Below are 19187 nucleotides of genomic sequence, written 5' to 3'. Positions count from 1 at the left end.
GAGTCCAACGGAAACCTTCTTTTATTACGAGTCTTTCGTAAGAACCACGAAACGACTTTCATAGCCTTATTAGGAATCTGTTTCATTAATCAAACGAATTGTTTGATGAAAAGTACGAAAGTCTTTCTAATATTTACGAGCGTCTTCCGTAATATGAATGAATTTTTCCGAAAAGATCTCAAAATAGTTATGCAGCAAAACCCGTATCGTTGTATGGATTTACTCATAAATCTGCTACAAGCAATTAGATTCGTTCATTTCACGACCTAAAAACATGGCGACTTGATTAATGACAATTTTAGTAAATTCACATATTTAGTGTACATTGTACGAAATTTATCGTCGAAGACGCAAATATTTCTCATAAAAGAAACTAAATGTTTCGTTATTTTACTAAATGTTTGTGTATAGCATGAATATTTCGTCAGTCGCACGATTTAATTTCCTTCATCGAACAAAATATTTGTTTTGTTGAACGAAATGAAATCGTGCGACTGACGAAATATTCGAGCTATACACACACTTTTAGTAAAATAACGAATCATCTCGGTTCATTCACGAAGAATAGTTTTGTCTTCGACGATAAATTTCGTGCAATAAATATTTAAATTTACTAAAATTTTCGTTCATCAAGTTTAAGTTTCAAGCTGTTTTTAGGGCGTGAAAAGAACGAAACCAAATACTTACAATGTACGAAAATTATTCGTTGCACTTCTCTGCATGTGCAATTTCGGAACAGCTGAGCTGAACTAGCCCTTTCGTGTGTGTTGGTAATGTTCATTATTGTAGGGGCAATGGAGTTTGATTGGTTATATAAAATTTGTGACTGCGTTCATACATAGTATCGTCGAATGCCGCGAATGCGCGTTCAATATCTTCTATCCATTCCCTGCATAGTCCTGTACATTCGCTTAACAATCACTAAAACACCGTGAATAAACCAGCCAAAATGGAACGTTTAGAAAAAATCAACCGACCACCCGCGAGAAAATGAATGAAAAGTACATAAATTAATAATGTTTGTGGATAATCGATAAATTCTAGTGCCAAAGTGGTCGGAGAAAGCGAACGTATTGTAGACCATTTGGGAAAACGCGATATAGCGTGCCAGATTCGGTGGATACCGATCGCATCTTAATGGATTCTTTCAGTTCGCCAATAAAAGTTTCAGACCCGAGCACTAATCATAAAGAGTAGGAAGCCACGCGCTATTATTCGCATGCAGGGTCGAAAGGATTAGTTGGTCCGCAATGCATTTCCTTACGAAAATAATCGTCAACTTGTCCGATGACGCCAGTTTAACTTTTATCGTTTATTGAAATTATTATAAAATTGATTTGATTCAAAAACATATTGTGTTATGGTAGAAATCTAGAAATATCATAGTCAATCTTTCGGAAGTTGTGCAATGCACTGAGTCCAAACCTTCTGAAATTCGGACCAAATTGTCTTAAAACTTCAATCGGTCGCCTAAATGTATATAATGACGGGAATGCCGGAGCGTTAAAAATGTTCCACAGTACTGTATTTGAGTTAAGGATATTCAAAAATGTTGATTTAGATTATCGTAGTTGAGCAGGTATATCCAGGGGTGGAATCTCATAAAATGGAATTGCGACTTGGTATACTAATTAAACGTTCGTGATGCATTTATTCCTCTTTGTAGCGTACACTGAGAATCTTAAATATAAGCACTGAAGTATTTTTTGAAGCGATGCTTTGTTTAATGTAATCTTTATGCAAATCTCTATGCGATCTTCTATGCGGATATAGCATGTTTTGCGTTGATTTTTTCACTTTTAAAGGACATTCAATTCGTTAAATAGTAGGGAAAATTACAAAAAAAATTTGGCCATCATACTTAAGTGAGAGCACGGATGTGAAACATGTTGGTAGACTTGAGCGATTCGTAAGTAATTCTGCCTAAACAGAAGACAAAAGATTAGTCCGTAAGATTTTCCAGCCAGTTTGTATTTACCTTGCCACTTCCGATTTTCCGATCTGTATATTTCACATTCTTTCTCTCACTTGAGTACTATGGTTGCACATGTTCCTAGATTTTCCTACTTAGTAATCTCTAGCTAATGCTAGTCGAAATAGAAAACCCCGACCTATCAGTAGCGTCTGTCCAACTAACGAATTTGATTCGCTTGTTGGACCGCAAATGCATCTGTTCACATCTCTAATTGTTGTCAGGTTGATTGTGAAAGTGATAAGTAAAATGGCTTGTATGATATGTTATCAACGCATTTCAACTTAGCGGTATTATCAGCAGACAGTATAAAAGGGTGGTTTACAACCGAATTAAAGTTGAGAAAATATAAATAGATAAAACTAAATATTTTTACTAGATTTCAAAATCCGATTGCTGAGAAAAATTAAAATTCTAGTTATCGAAGCTTGGAAAGGGTAAGGGTTTCAGCGTAAAAAAAACACTTTTTTGCGAACCTTTGGGTGAAGCGAATTGACCAAAATTTTTGTATTTTATAATGTATCATTTCAATAACATTTTGTAATTTTTTCATACAAAAATATCGACAAGCGACTCGGTGATGAAGCTTTTTGGAGAACGTCTCTGGAAAATACATGATTTGCGATGCTGCCATTCAAAAACTACTTAACCGATTTGTTTCAAATTTTGCATACACATTCTAAATAAAAAATACATAACGCCTTCGTTGAGTTTTTGAGATAATTTTTCAATTGAGTGTACTTTTTACTTATTTGAAATACAAATCGCTTCACGAAAATTTCCGCCTTTTTGAGCTTGAGCTTGTTCGACCACCCCTGGCTGCTACTCCGTTATCGATCTGTACTAGCTGAACTTGCAAGGCAATCAGTAGATAATTATGCTTGGGAGTAGCGACACATTTTTCAATATGCAACTCCTGGTAATCCTAAAATGTTTATTGATCAATACCGGGGCCGGCCAAGCCCGAACGTAGATCGCTGAAGCAAAGGGAAGGAATGGTTAGTCCGATACTTGCTAGAGGCCGTATATACTACTGCGCACTCCACAAGTATCACGGGAGAAGGATATTTGTTAGTAAGTATAGAAGTTGGATTCTACTTCTTCATTACCGACGCCAGAGAGGTGACTCCACTATCTGAATCGATCCATCACAACTCGTGAACCGGGGAGATCAACGGCTTTACTCCTCTTCCTAAGGAAGACGTGACCACAGATTTTTTCACCTCAGAAAAATCTCAACGACCTCGGCTGGAATTGAACCCAGTCCAACTGGAATGAGTGGCGGCACGCTTACCACTCAACCACCGGCGCCGTCACGAAAAATTCCGCCTTTTTATAAGTAAAAAACTCCCTTAATCGAAAAATTATCTCAAAAACTCAACGTAGGGGTTAGGAATTTTTTACATAGAATTTGCTTGCAAAATTTGAAATAAATCGGTTAAGTAGCTTTGAATGACAGTTAACACCGCAAATCGTATTTTTCCAGATATGTTCTACAAAAAGCTTTCTCACCGAGTCGCTTTTCGAAATTTTTGCATGAAAAAATTACAGAATATCATTGGAATGATACATTATAATGCGCAAATTTGTAAAAAAATCGCAAAAAAATGTTTTTTACGCTAAAACCCTTACCCATCCCCCCTTAAGCATGTCGATAAAAAGAAAATGCAAGAAATAAAGAAGGGACTCCTGGTTTTGTCGCAATTAATAATATAGTGCACGTTCAGCTCAAAAGAATATGAAAGTACTCAATACAATGAGGAAAATTATTATACTGAACATGAACATTCCGCAAATTGGTAACTGGTTTTCAATCCTTATCGAACTGCCAAATCTCAACCCTCACACATAATTCAACAGACTCGGACAAGACCATGCGTATTCTCCAAGCATATTTAATACCCCATAAATTCCCTTGATGGTCGAATAATCACTAAACAACAACAAAAATAATTTACTTAGTCAACAGAAAAGTCAGCTTGATTGACATCAACTGGCGGACACATGCTCCCCTAAATATTGGAAATTGCATACGACAAAATATGTGTAGTTCTAAAAATAATAAAATAATGCTACATTCTGTTTATTTACAATAAAATTAGATGCCTCCTCTTTTTAGGTAAAAAGTTCGTTGATTAATCCTCCTATAAGTGAGATGCTATACTTATTTCTCGTATCATTGGAGATAGTGAGTTGGCGCAGAGTGGTATTAAACTCTTTAAAAGAAACTTTGCCGAAGGTGGTAATATCATATCTTTAATAATCGTTGAGATATTATTCGAAAAGAACCACGAAAAACATCTTTTTCGTGATAACTAAGTTTTTTTAGAACCTCAAAATTTTTCTCAAAACTTTGGTGAACAAAGTATCTAAATATGTTGACCAGTTTGAGTTTTTTTTTTGGTCGAAAAAACGGCTGACTTTGCACTCAAATAACTCATGAACAGACAGATAAAGGTGTGATTTCTTCAACACAGTTTTGGAAAATAGTCTTACAAGAATCTCGATAGTTTCGTTTCCATTTTTTGCAGGTCGTGTGTTGACAATCACGTATTTTCGAATACTAAAAACATTATTTGGATTTTGTGCTGAAATCGATGTAAATTTCTGTACCGTAAAACGGGGGAACATTGATCAATTCACAGTTTTTCGAATAACTTCCTTCAAAGCAGGTAGACGTAACTGTTTGCATTTTAAAACAAGTGCTGATACCCATAGATTGAAAACGTCAAAATTGTTTGGTAATTTATTTCGTTTTCCCATAAAAATAAAAAAAATGTTGCAAATTTTCATTCGTTGTTTTTGGGATGACTTTGATCAGCGAAATATGTGTATCGAAATAAGAAATAACGCTCCAAATGTTATGTAAATTGCATATCTGCAGGCGATTTTATGGCCCGATATTGTGTCGTCTCGCAAGAAAACGAAATTACCGGGAAGGATATGGCCCACTTTTATCGAACTTTTTCGGGAAAATAGTCGAAATTAAAAAGTTAGCAGAAAAAATCTCGGATTTTTTAGAGAAATTATTGGACAACAATATTTACGGTTTCTAAAAAAGTGATCAGTTCAGTTGAAGTTCATTGATTTCATTGATATACAAGGAATTGTTTGAATAAATTAAAACGATGCGTGAAAGTTGAATCATTTTCAACTTGAATTTGTGTTCATAAAGAGTACATTAAATGACAAAATAATCGTTGCCGGTAGATGCTGAACATGTTAAGAATATGGTTTGCATTTTGTTTCGATAATTTTGTTAGAGGGAATCATCTTATCGTACGTTACTGAAGAAAGTCTCATTTGATCAAACTTATCCCGGTGATCAAAGATACCCCGTTTTACGGTACTTTTGCAATTCCAGCGATGATACAAGTGTTGTGCACAATGTTTACATTGAATAAAATGCTAACAAACACTAATTTTGTGAAGGGGTGGATAAAGTATTACACTTAACCCATTATATCCTAGCGTATGAAATTTCATACGCAGAACTATCAATCGTTTAACGCGTATTTACTGCAGAATTTTGGCATCTAACTGCTTTATTATTGCACTAATGGGATCATTGCACCTCATATTTCATTGTGAAACAAGACAACTGCCATTTTTTATAATTTTGTTTACATTTTTGAACCGTGTATAGTTGGGGCAAATGGCGGCTGAAAAGTAAGCAATACATTTAATTGAATTTTATTGTTGGAATTCGTGCTAATAATTCCATTATGTGACAAAACGTTCCTACAGGTGTAAAGGAAGTGCTGTCTATCAGAAAATCCGAAGAAATATGTCAAACAACTTAAAAATTTTTGTTTTTATTTAAGCGTACGAAATTTTTCGCACGAGGTATTTTCATTCTCAAAACCATTTTTAGCGGTGATTTTATTTTTCCCATAATCTTTGATACATTTTTTGGTGGAATTGAAGATATCACTGCATTCGGCTCATTTTTTGAAACCCCTGGGTTATAATGGGTTAAGCAAGCGAACGGATTGTTCGCTTTATTTTCCACGTTTTGTTTTATTACTTCTCAACCATAATTCCGAAATAATGGTAAAATTCCATGCAGTTTTTTAAAGATTCATCACGTTCAAACATAGATGGCAGCAGTATAAAACATGTAAACATAAAATAAAATAATAATAAACTGTTTATTTTATATAAAATGTTAGCTAAAACTGATGGATTGTGGACAAAATGGCGGAAAAGAAATTTGTTCAACAAAATTATGACATGACAAGGGATTGTATGAGCCGCAGTTCAATGAGTCATGTGAGCAGGTTAAGATGTGCAGAGGTGTTAAAAACCAACGGGTTTCGGGTAGGGGTTGTGTTCATTAATTATAAAATTATTAGGGTCTGGTCGGACTCGGGTTTCTTAAATTATCGAAATAATTCACATTGCTAGCTTTACTAGCATAGTTTTCATTTGTAAAAAAAATACTATTGTAGGCAACTAACTGTTGCTTGGACAGTAAGAAAGTTTTTTTTTGTTGCGATTTGTGATTTACATTTAACCAAAATGATAAACATGTAGAACAAAATAAATATGTTCACTCAATTTATTGTCATCAATCTGTGATACCGTGATTTAATCTATATCGCTAAAAACACAGATTTCACAGCACAGACATTCAAAAATAAGCCATACCTAATGCAAAGCGTCATTGAAAATCGAGTCGTATAGAACGGAATACATGCGCCCTGTGATGTAACAGCACATGTAACCTTTTCTAATTCCGATATTGTAGCTGTCTCGACAAGCTCAGTTTCAACTATTAAAATAGTTCACTTTATGATTATCTCTATCAGTGAAGCAAATTTTTATTTTCGAATGCCAATTTTTATTTGAATCATGATAAAACCGAACACTTTTATTTCAAATTAAAGCCTGTCCATTCGCTAACCAAAGGCGTCAACTGCACGGTAGTGCACAGTTTGTGTTTAATGTTCACAGGTTTATAATTTTCAAGCGAACATTAACGTTGTGAAGTATATTCAGGGTAGTTTTACTTGAAAATCTTAGTCATTAGCCCAGTAGACCGAGATAATCACAAGGTCATTCAAATTAAAAATGCATGGAAAATGATTGAGCGGCTAGGCTGTTTGAATGAATGATGCAACTATTAGCGCATTTTCCCAAAATTCCACGCGGCCTTTCCTGATCGAAAGGAACGGCCGCGCTTCATGAAATACCGCGTTTAGCCAATCTGTCAGAATGTTGCAAATTTGCATAACGAAGGGCTGAATGAGTAAACCAGTTGTTCAAAAAATCAGGCCTGCGTTATGCATCGTTTTGTGAAGATTGAATATACCAGATGCAAGTGGTGCCAAATCCATCACGTTCAGTAAAATTCAAAAATTCATTTTAGATTACAAAATTGGTTTAATGAGCTATACTTATCAATCCAATTCTATTTTAAAGATTGTCTTTGCGTTTAAATCAAATTGGGAGGCTTATTACTACCGCAAATAGCAAATACAAATACTAGTTACAGAAACTGGCTGGCAACCTTAGAGCGGCGTTTAGTAAGCAGTTGGTGCGGCGTATACGTTTCGGTGAATGCCTCAATAACAACTGCGGCTTGAATATAGTAGAGCATGATTTTAGATTTGTTTATCTTTCAAATTCAAACTAACCTGTCGTAAAGTTGCAACACTCATCTCTTTAACTATTCTTTCTTCTTATTATATCAGTCAGCCTAGAGAGCTGGATTTGATTATTGGAGCTAAAGTTAGCATAAAGCAACTCGAGTTTTGAAAACCTTCATCCAAATAACACTTTACATAGGTTTCCTACCATTTAATTTCACTATGTTTATTTATAGTTAAATACCCTTGCACTTTACTATTGAACAGATACCGGTAGTTCGACTACTACTTGCAATCTTCTTCAGTGGTTGTATCTGATACAAACACTGAAGTAGATTACATGTAGTAGTCGAAATACCGGTATCAAGGGTATTTAACTATAAATAAACATAGTGAAATTAAATGGTAGAAAACCTGTGTAAAGTGTTACGTATATCCCACTAAGACCTCCGTTCGCAGTTATATTGCTTCATCCAAATTCAATTGTAATAATTTTTTCGAATATGAATCATTTACTTACCTTCATCGCGGTTACTTCCCACCAGTATATCAATTCCTTCCAGATCAGCTTCTCGCAACATAGTCATCGGATCAGCTGTCATAAACACTCCGTCAATGGTTGGGGCAGACGGAAACCCTAGGATACCGGAGTATGAATTCCACTGCTGTACCGATATAGTTTTTGCGTCAACACTGCGCATACAGTGCATTACTGCACTTGGCGATTCCTTCGAGAAGTACACCAAAAACCAGTTGTTCTTATAACACGTACCAGAAATGAACGGGTTAGGATTTACAAACCTTAAGCAAAGTAAGATTACAGTTGCAGTCATCAATCAGAGCTTCTGCAACTGAAATCGCCTTCTCCGCAGTCATATGACTCCATGGAGCATTCAATGTTCCGGATTGGAGAATCCCTCGATGAGAAAGACCACGGGTGACAGGTGATAGAAGATGTAAGCTAACTGAACTACCACCAGCAGATTCGCCGAAGAGTGTAATCAAATCTGGATCCCCGCCAAAAGCCTTAGCATTTTCCTTTAGCCACCGGATAGCCAATGCTTGATCCCAGAGACCAACATTACCTGGGAAGAAAAAAAAAAGTGTTCTAATTACTTGCGAGTTGATTTTGTTCCTATAACTTTCATCTTCATCTTTATGTGGTAAAAATATGAAGTGATAACTAGATAAAAAACTATTATTTAGATGATTTTGAGAATGAAATATAAATCGCGAAATTACACGCCATTAGAAAAAATCATAAATAAATAAAACGATTTTCTTGTGTTACCAAACAATTACTATTTACCGGGTGCATCCTCTTCCTGTCCGTTGAGATACGGTGAAAGGTAGAAAAATCCAAAGGCCCCTACTCGGTACTGCATCGAGGCAACAATCACATTTCCGACCGCCGCAAGAATTTCAGCGTTATATACGTCTAGCGTTGACGTGCCACTCATGAAACCACCTCCATAGATCCATACAAGCATTGCTAAACCGCCCTTGGACTGGTGCTGGCGTTGGAAATCATCATCGTCTTGAAAGTACTGTAATAAAAGGCCACAAGACGTGAATTAGGTTTACATGTGCTTCCAAACCCAAACCATCTCCTAAAAATTTTGCAGTCTAAATAGTACCGATGAATCATTCCTTCAGATACTTACATCGTTGTTCCCAAAATTTAGGCCTCGCCCGTGACGTAGACGGGTTTTCGTTGGTACCCAAATATTCAAATACAAGCAATCCTCCGACACATTAGTATTGGGATTCCACATTTCTTCTCCGGCAAATCCGGGAAAATATTCGTACCTGTGGTGTATAAAGAAATGAAAAAATATTAATATAATACTTGCAATTAGATTTTTCAAACCCCCCTTAAGTCACTCCCCGTTCATTCCTTAAACCCCCCCCCCCTCTCGTCCCCTCTCTCTTCTCATCCTATCCCATCATCTTCATACCACCGCCATATCACCAGGCATACCAACAAAGCCGGGAGTTGTTCGGATGTGTAATACCTCTCCCTTCACACACGCACCATCGCATGTCATGAAGACAACATTGAACTAATACTGATTAAGCTATTTTTTTTATTTTTCTTTACTTTTGGAGCAGGGAAAAGCCCGCTGGAGTGAAGCTCATTTTCGCCTTTTCTCCAGTAGGCATAAAACCTTCTCATCTTTTCATTGTCAACAGGCAATATGCTAACCCTAATGACAAAAAAGCTAATTGTTATATAATACACAGAATATAAATAATTTACAATGATAGAACATACAAGTTAGTTCAGTACCTATTAACTATGTCTAACACAAACTCGAAAAGTGAAACTTGCTTAAGTACTACTTACAACATAATACAAAAATTTTATAAACTAAAGCATCTAAACAGTGGATAAAAAACTTTTTTTTATGGTAGCTCGGGACAAATTAAAGTCGAAGGCATCAGAGAGTTGATTAAACATACGACTCATACTGGCTATGGGTTATTTATGACCATAATTAGTTCTAGCAACAGGAAGGTAGAAAAAGAATGGAATCGCAAAACACGACGATGGATGTTGAAGTTCAGCTAATTTGTATTTGTATAAAAAAGTCCAACTGACAATTTGTCTAAATGAACTAAACTAAACTAAGTTAAACGAAACACAATTAAACTAGTGACAATACACGACGACGAAACTGCGAAGAATTCACGACGAAGTCGAAAATTTCAGCAAACTCGTTGAAGCGACGACTCATTGCTAAAATCGGACTATTGGCAGCGTAGTTAGTGCTGCGCATTTCAGAATGCAGCAGGGCTCGAGGGCGAAGAGAACGGGTAGGCGCGTAGAGGCTGATTTGCGCTAGTAGCTCCGGATCATCATATTCAGCCAGCAGAATCTTTGACACGAAAGTAGCCTGCGCTGCATATCTCCGATGCGTTAAAGTATTAAGTCCTAAAAGACGACAACGGTCCTCGTACGGTGGCAGGTTTAACGGATCGTTCCACGGCAATCCACGTAACGCATATCGTATGAATTTACGCTGGACTGCTTCGATCCTGAGGCTCCACGTTGCTTGATAGGGGCACCAAACGACGTTTTCAAATTCCAACTGCAGGCGCACCAATGAGCAATAAATAGCCTTGAAACACAGAAGATCCCGAAATTCACTGGAAATTTTGAAAATAAATCCCAGTAATCGATTGGCTTTGTCGATGGACGCAGAGACGTGATGAGTATACGTTAGCTTTTCATCAAGAATGACTCCTAGATCCTTCACGTGGTCAACGCGTTGTAGTAGAGTTTCTGCGATGTTATAGTTGAAGGTAAGCATATTTCTCGTTCGAAAATAGCTGATGACAAAACATTTTGCAACACTAAGGACCATCATGTTTCTTACACACCAGCTATAAAAGGTGTCGATAAGATGCTGTAGCTGTTGAAGTAATGCGGAGCAGTCGATATTACCTTGAATAATATCGGAGACAAACAAAGCCTTTGCGACATTGCGACGACAACTGAGCAGGTCTAGACCGATCAATTTATATCTGTCTTCGTATGCGGGCAAATTTATCCGGTCATTCCAGGGAATATGGCGCAAGGTAAATCGTAAGAACTTGCGTTGAGCGGTCTCGATTCGGCTGATGCTGTTTTGATAGAATGGTGCCCAGACCACTGATGCATATTCTAATATCGAGTGTACTAGAAAGCAATAGAGACACCTTAAACAGTGTACATTTCTGAAATTTTTGGCTGTACGAAAGATGAATCCAAGTGTTCTCTAAATGTTAACTTTGAGTCAAGAATTACGCCTAGAACCTTAACAGAAGTATCTCTCCGAAGATTATTGCCATAAAGTTCATAATTGAAAATAATTAAATAATGCTTACGAGTAAAGGATATTACGGAGCACTTAGATGCATTCAAGACCATCTGATTGTTGCTGCATCAATTAGCGAAGATTTCTAGATCGCATTGAAGAAGTCTTGCATCATCAAGACATTTTACGATGGTGAATAGCTTGAAGTCATCGGCATAGGAAAGCTTGACACATTTTAGTAAAAAGGTGGACATCGTTCATGTATAACAGGAAGATTATGGGTCCCAGGCCCTGTGGAACTCCGGAGGTAGCAGCGAATGGTAGGGAAACAATATCTCCAATTTTAACGCTCATTTGACGGCCAAATTGGTAAGAACGTAACCAACTAAGAAAAGGTCCATTAAAACCCAGCTGTTCGAGTTTGGCAACAGCTATACGGTGGTTGATCTTGTCGAAAGCTGCAGTAAGGTCAGTATAAATCGCGTCAACTTGAAGTCTTTGTTGGAGTGCATGAGTTATGTAGGATTTGTTTGAAACTAAGTTTGTACTGGAGGATCGCTTAGAAATAAATCCATGTTGATCTATTGTTGTTCTAGCTATTATGTTACGGCAGTTGTGAGTGACAAACTCCAGGACGATTGACTCGAATAGTTTGGATGTAGCGCACAAGGCGCACGTCGCGCTTACATCCTTTTTTTAAAAACCGGGAAAACAAAGGATCGCTTCCAACAGTCAGGAAAAATCCCTGATCGCAGAGAGCCGTTGAAAAGGCATGATAAAGGTGTAGCGAGACTAGCAGCACATTGTTTTAGTACAATCGCTGGGATCCCATCAGGACCGACGTTGCATGATTTTTTTAGTTTTCTACATGCAGTAATAACTGCATACGAGGATATTGACCGATGAGGAGCCCACATGGAATTCTAAGAAAAGCAGTAGAGATTTGTGAAGAGTTCAGTTTATCGTATGTAAAAACACTGCTGAATCGCTTACGAAATAAATCGCAAATATCTTTGGTGGATGAAGCTTCTTTTGCATCACGGATCATGACCGATGGTAAACCTTCCTTTGATTATTTATATAGTCCCAAAAGGCCTTTGGATTGGACCTTTGGTGATTTTGAGTGCGTTGTTCGTGGATACGAGAGAGACGCTTGTTTAAACGTTTATATCTGTCGTTAGAAATAATGTAACGAATTTTCAATGGGCGCGTTCGAAATTTCGAAAAAAATTTAAAAGTAGATGTTTTGGCAGATTTTAAACGTTGCAGTGTTCTATTTATCCAGGGAGGGGAGCAGGGAGTTTTTTTATACTTTTTGGTTACGTACTGGTCTATACCGTATAGTAGAACGTTTGATATGGCGGTTGCATTTATTTTTTTTTTGTTTCTGTTATAGCGTCGACTCGTAACTCATCAAATTCGTAGTTGGCAAGCCATTTTATATAGGTACAAAGTTACTAAGAATGTAATGACATTTCCACAATTATATTGAACATAATCAGCCATGTTATAATAGTTTAGAAAAATTAAAAAGGCACAATTGCACCACTAGGTAGATTAAAACAGGTTTTTTTTCGCAAAGTTATGGATACGATATATGTCCTTTGCAAATCTCAATCCGCCATTTCGAATACACCATACATACTGCTAATATTATTTTCCCTACTTCATATTCGTTCTCAGCGACCTCAAATTCTCAAGAGAAATTACACAGAAAAATTATTTTCTCAAAGGCTCAATGCAAATGCTAATGACTCCTTCGACGAAATTCATGTAATATAAACCTCCAACAGATTTCCCTCTGGCAATAATCTCACCGGATGTATTCCGATGCTATATTACTAAAATTGCTTTAAAACCGTCTTTATGCTTGAAGGGCACAAAACCTAACTATAATTAGTCAAGGTGTTTGCGTTTCTAGTTCGTCTCATCAGAACCACAACACTTGACCAATGCAACCTGGCTAACGCTAAGTCCAAAATTGGAAACGTTACTTGTGAAAACACTAAACAACTTCTAACTTACGAAGTCCCGTAAGGGAAGAGGTTCTGTTTGCTGATGAGACGTACTGAAATCGAACCTTGTTTTCAGCTAAGTAAGCGAATGCAAGCAAAATACTATAATTCTCCCTAAGGAGAAAATGGCTTGCATTCGCTAAGTAACCGCAACTGAGCGAGTAGATTTCTCTACATAGCAATTAGAGCAGCACTATGAAGCTTTATGAACATTGCTGGAGTTCCCTCACACTTTGATGAGCTAAAGCTTCTTATTGGCCGTGTGAAAACAAAGATAGTTGTATTGACAGAGACCCATTTGACTCAAACCCGAGATATGGATGAGTTTTCTATCTCAGGGTATAAATTGGTGAGTTGTTTCTTCAGATCAGCGCATACTGGAGGGGTTTTGATGTACATAGTGGATTATCTAGAATTCGAAACAATTTCCAACAAAACGGTCGGCGATAACTGGCTTTGGCAGTAGAAGCATCCTAGTTTTCCGGGTATCTACGGAGGAGTTTACCATTCACCAAGTGGAAGCCACCGAGATTTCCTGGAAGCGTTTGAAGATTGGTCACAGGAAATTATTTCGGAGGAGAAAATAAATATCGTTGGTGGAGATTTAAATATCCAGTGTGGTGAATGTGGTTATTCTCGAGAACTGAAAACGCAGGAATGAAGCAAAAAGTTTTAGATTATACTCCTGTTTGACTCAGGAGTAGCAGTTTGATTGACTTGGTTTTCTCCAATATTTAGGAGTGCGAAGCTAAAATTTTAGAGGAGTGGAAAATCACTGACCATGAGACAATTGGAGTAGCTTTTATTGGTTCTCCGAAGTTGTACTTGCCAGATCGTAATAGCACACATGTATCATGTAAAATGTACTCGAAACAAAAACTTCAAAGCATTCTCAGAAGCGACAGAGTTCAAGTTCTTAGTTCCGCTTTGACGAATGCAGTAGCTCAATTAACCGAAGCTGTAAATAATTCCTCCAGACCAAATAAATGGTGTGACCAAATAAACGGTGTCGATAAAACCCCAGAGATAGTGCGAATAGATTATTTAAAGAAACAAAAAGCTCTGAGAGCGGGCTTATAAAATCCTCCGCAACAACTATGTGCGTGAACTTCATTTAGCAAAAAAACTTTCAGTTCAGCAAGCAATGAATGAATGTTCCGGTGACTCCAAAAGGCTATGAAAATGTTTAAAAGCTCTAATCAAACCTGGAGATGGGAAAAATTTAAAGGTTATTTTTGATGGCTCAAACGAGGTGTATTCTGACGAAGTTACGGCAGAAAAACTTTTTTTTTTTTATCAGAAGCGTTGAAGAAATTCACGCAGCCATTCCACCACTTACAGGGCGACTAGTGGAGAAAAACGAGATAAATAAAAATCATTTTTGTGTTTTCAAGCCTATCAATATGCTTAAACTTAGAGAGATTGTCTCGGACCTTAAAAATTGCTCGGGAATGGATAATGCTATTAAGCGGGAGCGTTTGACATAATTGCTGATAAACTGTTCACAGTTGGTAATGAGTCACTCCTGAGTTCAAAATGCTGAAATGAACCTATTTGCCGATGACACAGTTTTGTTTATCATCGGTAAAAGTTTCGATAAGTGCATCAGGCCAGTCTATCTTCTGACGTCGCAGAAAGCAGAAGCAAAAAAATCACTACGCTAAAGCAGGCTATAGGCACCAGTGAATCAAACTAGCTATTGTTCTATATCAGTGCACATACAAATTGTATCGTTGCCCCCGGCTGCGGAGTGAAATGAGTTTGCCAAATGAAACAAAAGTGCCTGTGCTACGGGACAACACGATTTCGATCAACTTTAATAAAACTCGTGTTAGACCCACAGTTCAGGAAGTGGAACAATTAGTTAAAGTGAAAAGGGAGCTTAATCTCGCTGAAGTTACGTACATTCAGCTACATCACGTAAAACTGTGTTTTGATCACGTTTAGAAGCTTAGCACAGGCCGAAAACTTCATTGCAAAGAACAACATGCAACACGAGGTCAAATTTAATAACACCAGAATCAAGATCCCCGTGCATATGGAAAACGACATGGTGGACGTGCGTATACATGATTTGGTCCCGTACACGAAGGAAGATTTCATCAAACCAATGTCGCAATATGGAAAAGTAGAGTCTATTACGAATGACACCTGGACAAATTTTTTCACCGGCATTCCCAATGGCGTTCGTATTGTGAGGATGCGAGTGACTAAACCAATACCTTCTTACATGACTATCGAATGCAAATCATCGAATGATGGCGTGACCTATAAGCAAACAACGCTAATCACATATCCCGGGCAGACCCCAACATGCCAATTCTGTAACCATACAGCCCACTACGGAAAAACATGCGCCAAAGCAACTAGTCAAAACTCATTTACTACAGCCAACAAGCCTAACAAGCAGCCACCGCACCTTCAGATAAACCAAAAACAACGATCCAATTAACCAATAATACAGGTACAACGACCACGACAACCACTCGCAAACCAACAACTAGCATCGCCAATAAAGAAGCAAATACCGATGAAGACGGATATACAACAGCGACCCGTAAGAACAAAAAACAAATAAGAACCTCTGATCGTGAACAGCAAGAAAGCAGTACCGATGATAACATGGACGGGAACGATAACGCGGGAGAAGGCAGACTGAATGACCCCCAAGCGGCTTCACAGCCAAAGAAAAGGATCTCAACACGCAGCAGCAAACTGCGTCAACAAGATCTGGCAGACTGATATTGTTAGCATTTTTTTTTATTTTTACTTATTGTAATAAAAAAATTAAAAGACCCACGGCTTAGTTGTGCTAACGCATTGAGCCGTTTCAAAAAAGTGCTGAACATTTCCAAGACCAAATATATGATTGCAACTACGCGACAGATGAATGAAAGTACTGCAACAGTTGAAATAGATGGAGAGATAGTTGAACGAGTTGTTACTATCAAATATCTTGGGGTCACATTGGACGAAAAACTATGTTTTAATGAGCACGTGAACTATACAATCCAGAAAGCTGCCAGGAAGTTTGGCGTTCTTTGTAGGATTAACAGGTTTCTCACTCGAAAATAACTGTTCACAAGACCATAATAGCTCCCCGTTTTGATTACTGTGCTTCAATTCTGTTCTTAGCATCCAAGAAACAGCGTAAGCGAATGCAGATTACATAATTGTTTATAATGGATGTCAGTTCATCAACGTATTGAATATAACACACTTGTTTTCATCTTCAGAGTAATAAATGGAATGACGCCGCAGCACCTGTGTAGCACTGTTGTGTACGGAAGAGATGTGCACCGATACGAAACCAGACAAGCCGGCAATCTGAGATTGTTGAGCGCTAAGAAATCTTGTACGCAGAACTCCTTATTTTATAAAGGCTACAATTTGTTCAACGCATTACCAGAATACGCCAAGCGGACTAATATGGTAATTTGAGGAGAGATGCCGCACATTTCTTAAAATCGATCCTGCATCAAAGTAAACCATTCAATATTTGATGAAATCATTTTTATCAATTGCTACACCCAAAACGTACCCGGTAAGATTCGCTTACATTAATGCAATAAATACGAGCGAAAATTGTAAGCGTTCTGGTAATGTGCGAAAATTGCAAGAAGCTTCCTTGCATGCAATGCAAGAAACAGAAAAACCAAATTTTGCCTATGTATTAGCGATGTATGTGTATTGGTGACCAATATGCGTTAGAAAAAAGACTGTTGGCATTGAAAAATGAATCCCGCACAAACAGATCGCTAAGCAATGCTTTATCCACCCAACCATACTACCAGATAGTAATAAATGGATAAAAGTCATATATAAACACTTAGATGATTTCACGATTAATGAAAAAAGCAAAACACTCAGCCAGATTTGAAACTCAGGCCCTTGCGCATCATAGCGCTAATTATAAGTACTGATCCGTCCTTACACATAAGGACAGGACGTTAAAACTTGTACAATTGTCACATCCGCAATTTGATGCCGTCTCGTGTGTAATAAATAAACTACAAAACTGCGTTTGATGATGTTGGTGAGGAATGAATAAAAAGTAGACGGAAAATAAAAACTCGCCGTGCGTTGCTATACCAACCAGCATAAGCATGTGAATGTGGTGGTAATCCTTTGACAGTGTGTTGAAGAAACGTATGAACGCATAGCGAGAGATGAAGTGATTTTATATGCTTGCAACAATTGCAAGCAGCTTTATCTGCAAAATTGCAAGCGATGCTAACATTATTTGCAAGTGATTATCGCTTGCAATCATTGCAAGAGATTTTTGTTTTGGGTGTACAAGTTTCTAAAATACTGTGAAATGGTTTTTGTCATGAAAAAAAATTCATCAAATTTTCATCAACATTTAAAAAAGGTCATTGCGGGAGAGATGCCGCATGTGCGGGTGAGACGCCGCAAAATGGTCACAAACTGAAACATGGTGAACAAAAGTATTTTTAGCTATCGTTGATGTTTTTGTGCAGCTTTTGATATACAACTTCTAATGATTAATTCCCCAGAAGTAATTGTGGAAAATTAACTCTTCAAAAATGGTAAGTGACTTGTGACGTTCAGAAAAGTTGTTAATAATAATAATTTCAAACAGTTTTGTTGAAAATATGAAGGCTGCATGAATGCAGCATATCGAGATATGAAACAAAATTTAAGTTCTCTTCGATATAACTTTTTTGCAAGCTTCAGAGACTCATACCTTGAATGCAATGTGAATTTTATTGTTTGTAAACCGCAGAAGAGATTTATCAAATACAGTAATATCAGAATATCTCGTTTAAAATGTTTTCTTTTACTTATAGTCTACTATACGAACGAATTCAGCGTCACTTTGTTCGTTACGCTCTGCGGTTACTACCTTGGACTGATCCTATTCGTCTACCGCCCTATGAACATCGATGCAATCTTCTACGTTTGCCAACTCTTGCAAGTCGGAGGATAATGCTGCAACGGCTCTTCGTGTTCGATCTTCTGGAAAACAATATAGATAGCCCGGAGTTGCTGAGCCAGCTCCGATTCAACGTACCACCTAGACCCACCAGACGAACTGATTTCTTTCGATTACCGATGTATCGTACTCTTTTTTCACAAAACAATCCGTTCAATGTATGCTGTCGTAATTTTAATGATGTAGCTGACAAGTATGATTTTAACATTACTAAGACTACATTTAAACATAGAATTATTATTAATTAAGGAACTGTCTGTACGAGAAAATCGAAGACCAGCATAAATAAATAAATAAAAATATTTCGATACTCTGAATATATAAGGTATTCGTGTGTTCAACAAAGTTGTTTGAAATAGCATTTTCGAAAACTTTGCTGAAGTCTCGAGCTTAATTTTCTTGAAGATTCAATTCTCTATAACTATTTCTAGAAGGATTAGCTACCAATTTTCTATCAGAAGATGTGCTGTTTTACCTTGTAAAATTTTTCTATAATGCTTAACATCGAAATTTGACAGTTCCGAATAAAAGTGACCATGACCGTAAAAGAGTTTTCGAGCATTTATTTTACTTTACTTCATGCTATTCATGCTCACAACTCTACAACGAGTCCTAGTATCTAGTACACAAAAATTTATTACGCCATTCAATTCAGCATTCAAGTATACACCATTAATAGCTTGAAATATTGTGATATTCACTGTGCAAATATTTTGCGAATTTTCTCAGGACTACAGATATTTTATTTTCCATGTAGGATGTATTATTAAACTTGTTTCCGAGAGTGGCTACTTCTACACTAATATGCAAAAAACTATTTATAGGGTAACAACACACAGCAAAAAGTTTTGT

At 37.2% G+C, this 19187-nt stretch overlaps 2 protein-coding genes across 2 annotated transcripts in view; both read right to left on the bottom strand.

Annotated features, from left to right (window-relative positions):
* The window catches only part of LOC131676155 (scoloptoxin SSD558), a 431501-nt gene that overhangs the window by 214317 nt on the left and 197997 nt on the right, over window positions 1-19187 (bottom strand). The window lies entirely within an intron of this gene.
* Window positions 1-19187, bottom strand: part of LOC131676119 (acetylcholinesterase) — a 90209-nt gene that overhangs the window by 58496 nt on the left and 12526 nt on the right. Inside the window, exons 3-6 of the mRNA XM_058955247.1 lie at window positions 9228-9372; window positions 8873-9110; window positions 8365-8648; window positions 8084-8291 (exon numbers count right to left, since the gene is read on the bottom strand). Coding sequence (XP_058811230.1) covers window positions 8084-8291; window positions 8365-8648; window positions 8873-9110; window positions 9228-9372 — 875 coding nt within the window. The remainder of the gene's footprint in view (window positions 1-8083; window positions 8292-8364; window positions 8649-8872; window positions 9111-9227; window positions 9373-19187) is intronic.

The sequence above is a fragment of the Topomyia yanbarensis genome, chromosome 1 (genome assembly GCF_030247195.1).
Source record: "Topomyia yanbarensis strain Yona2022 chromosome 1, ASM3024719v1, whole genome shotgun sequence".
NCBI lineage: Eukaryota > Metazoa > Arthropoda > Insecta > Diptera > Culicidae > Topomyia > Topomyia yanbarensis.
Note: the sequence above shows the minus strand (reverse complement) of the source record. Positions and strands in the feature narration are given on the sequence as shown.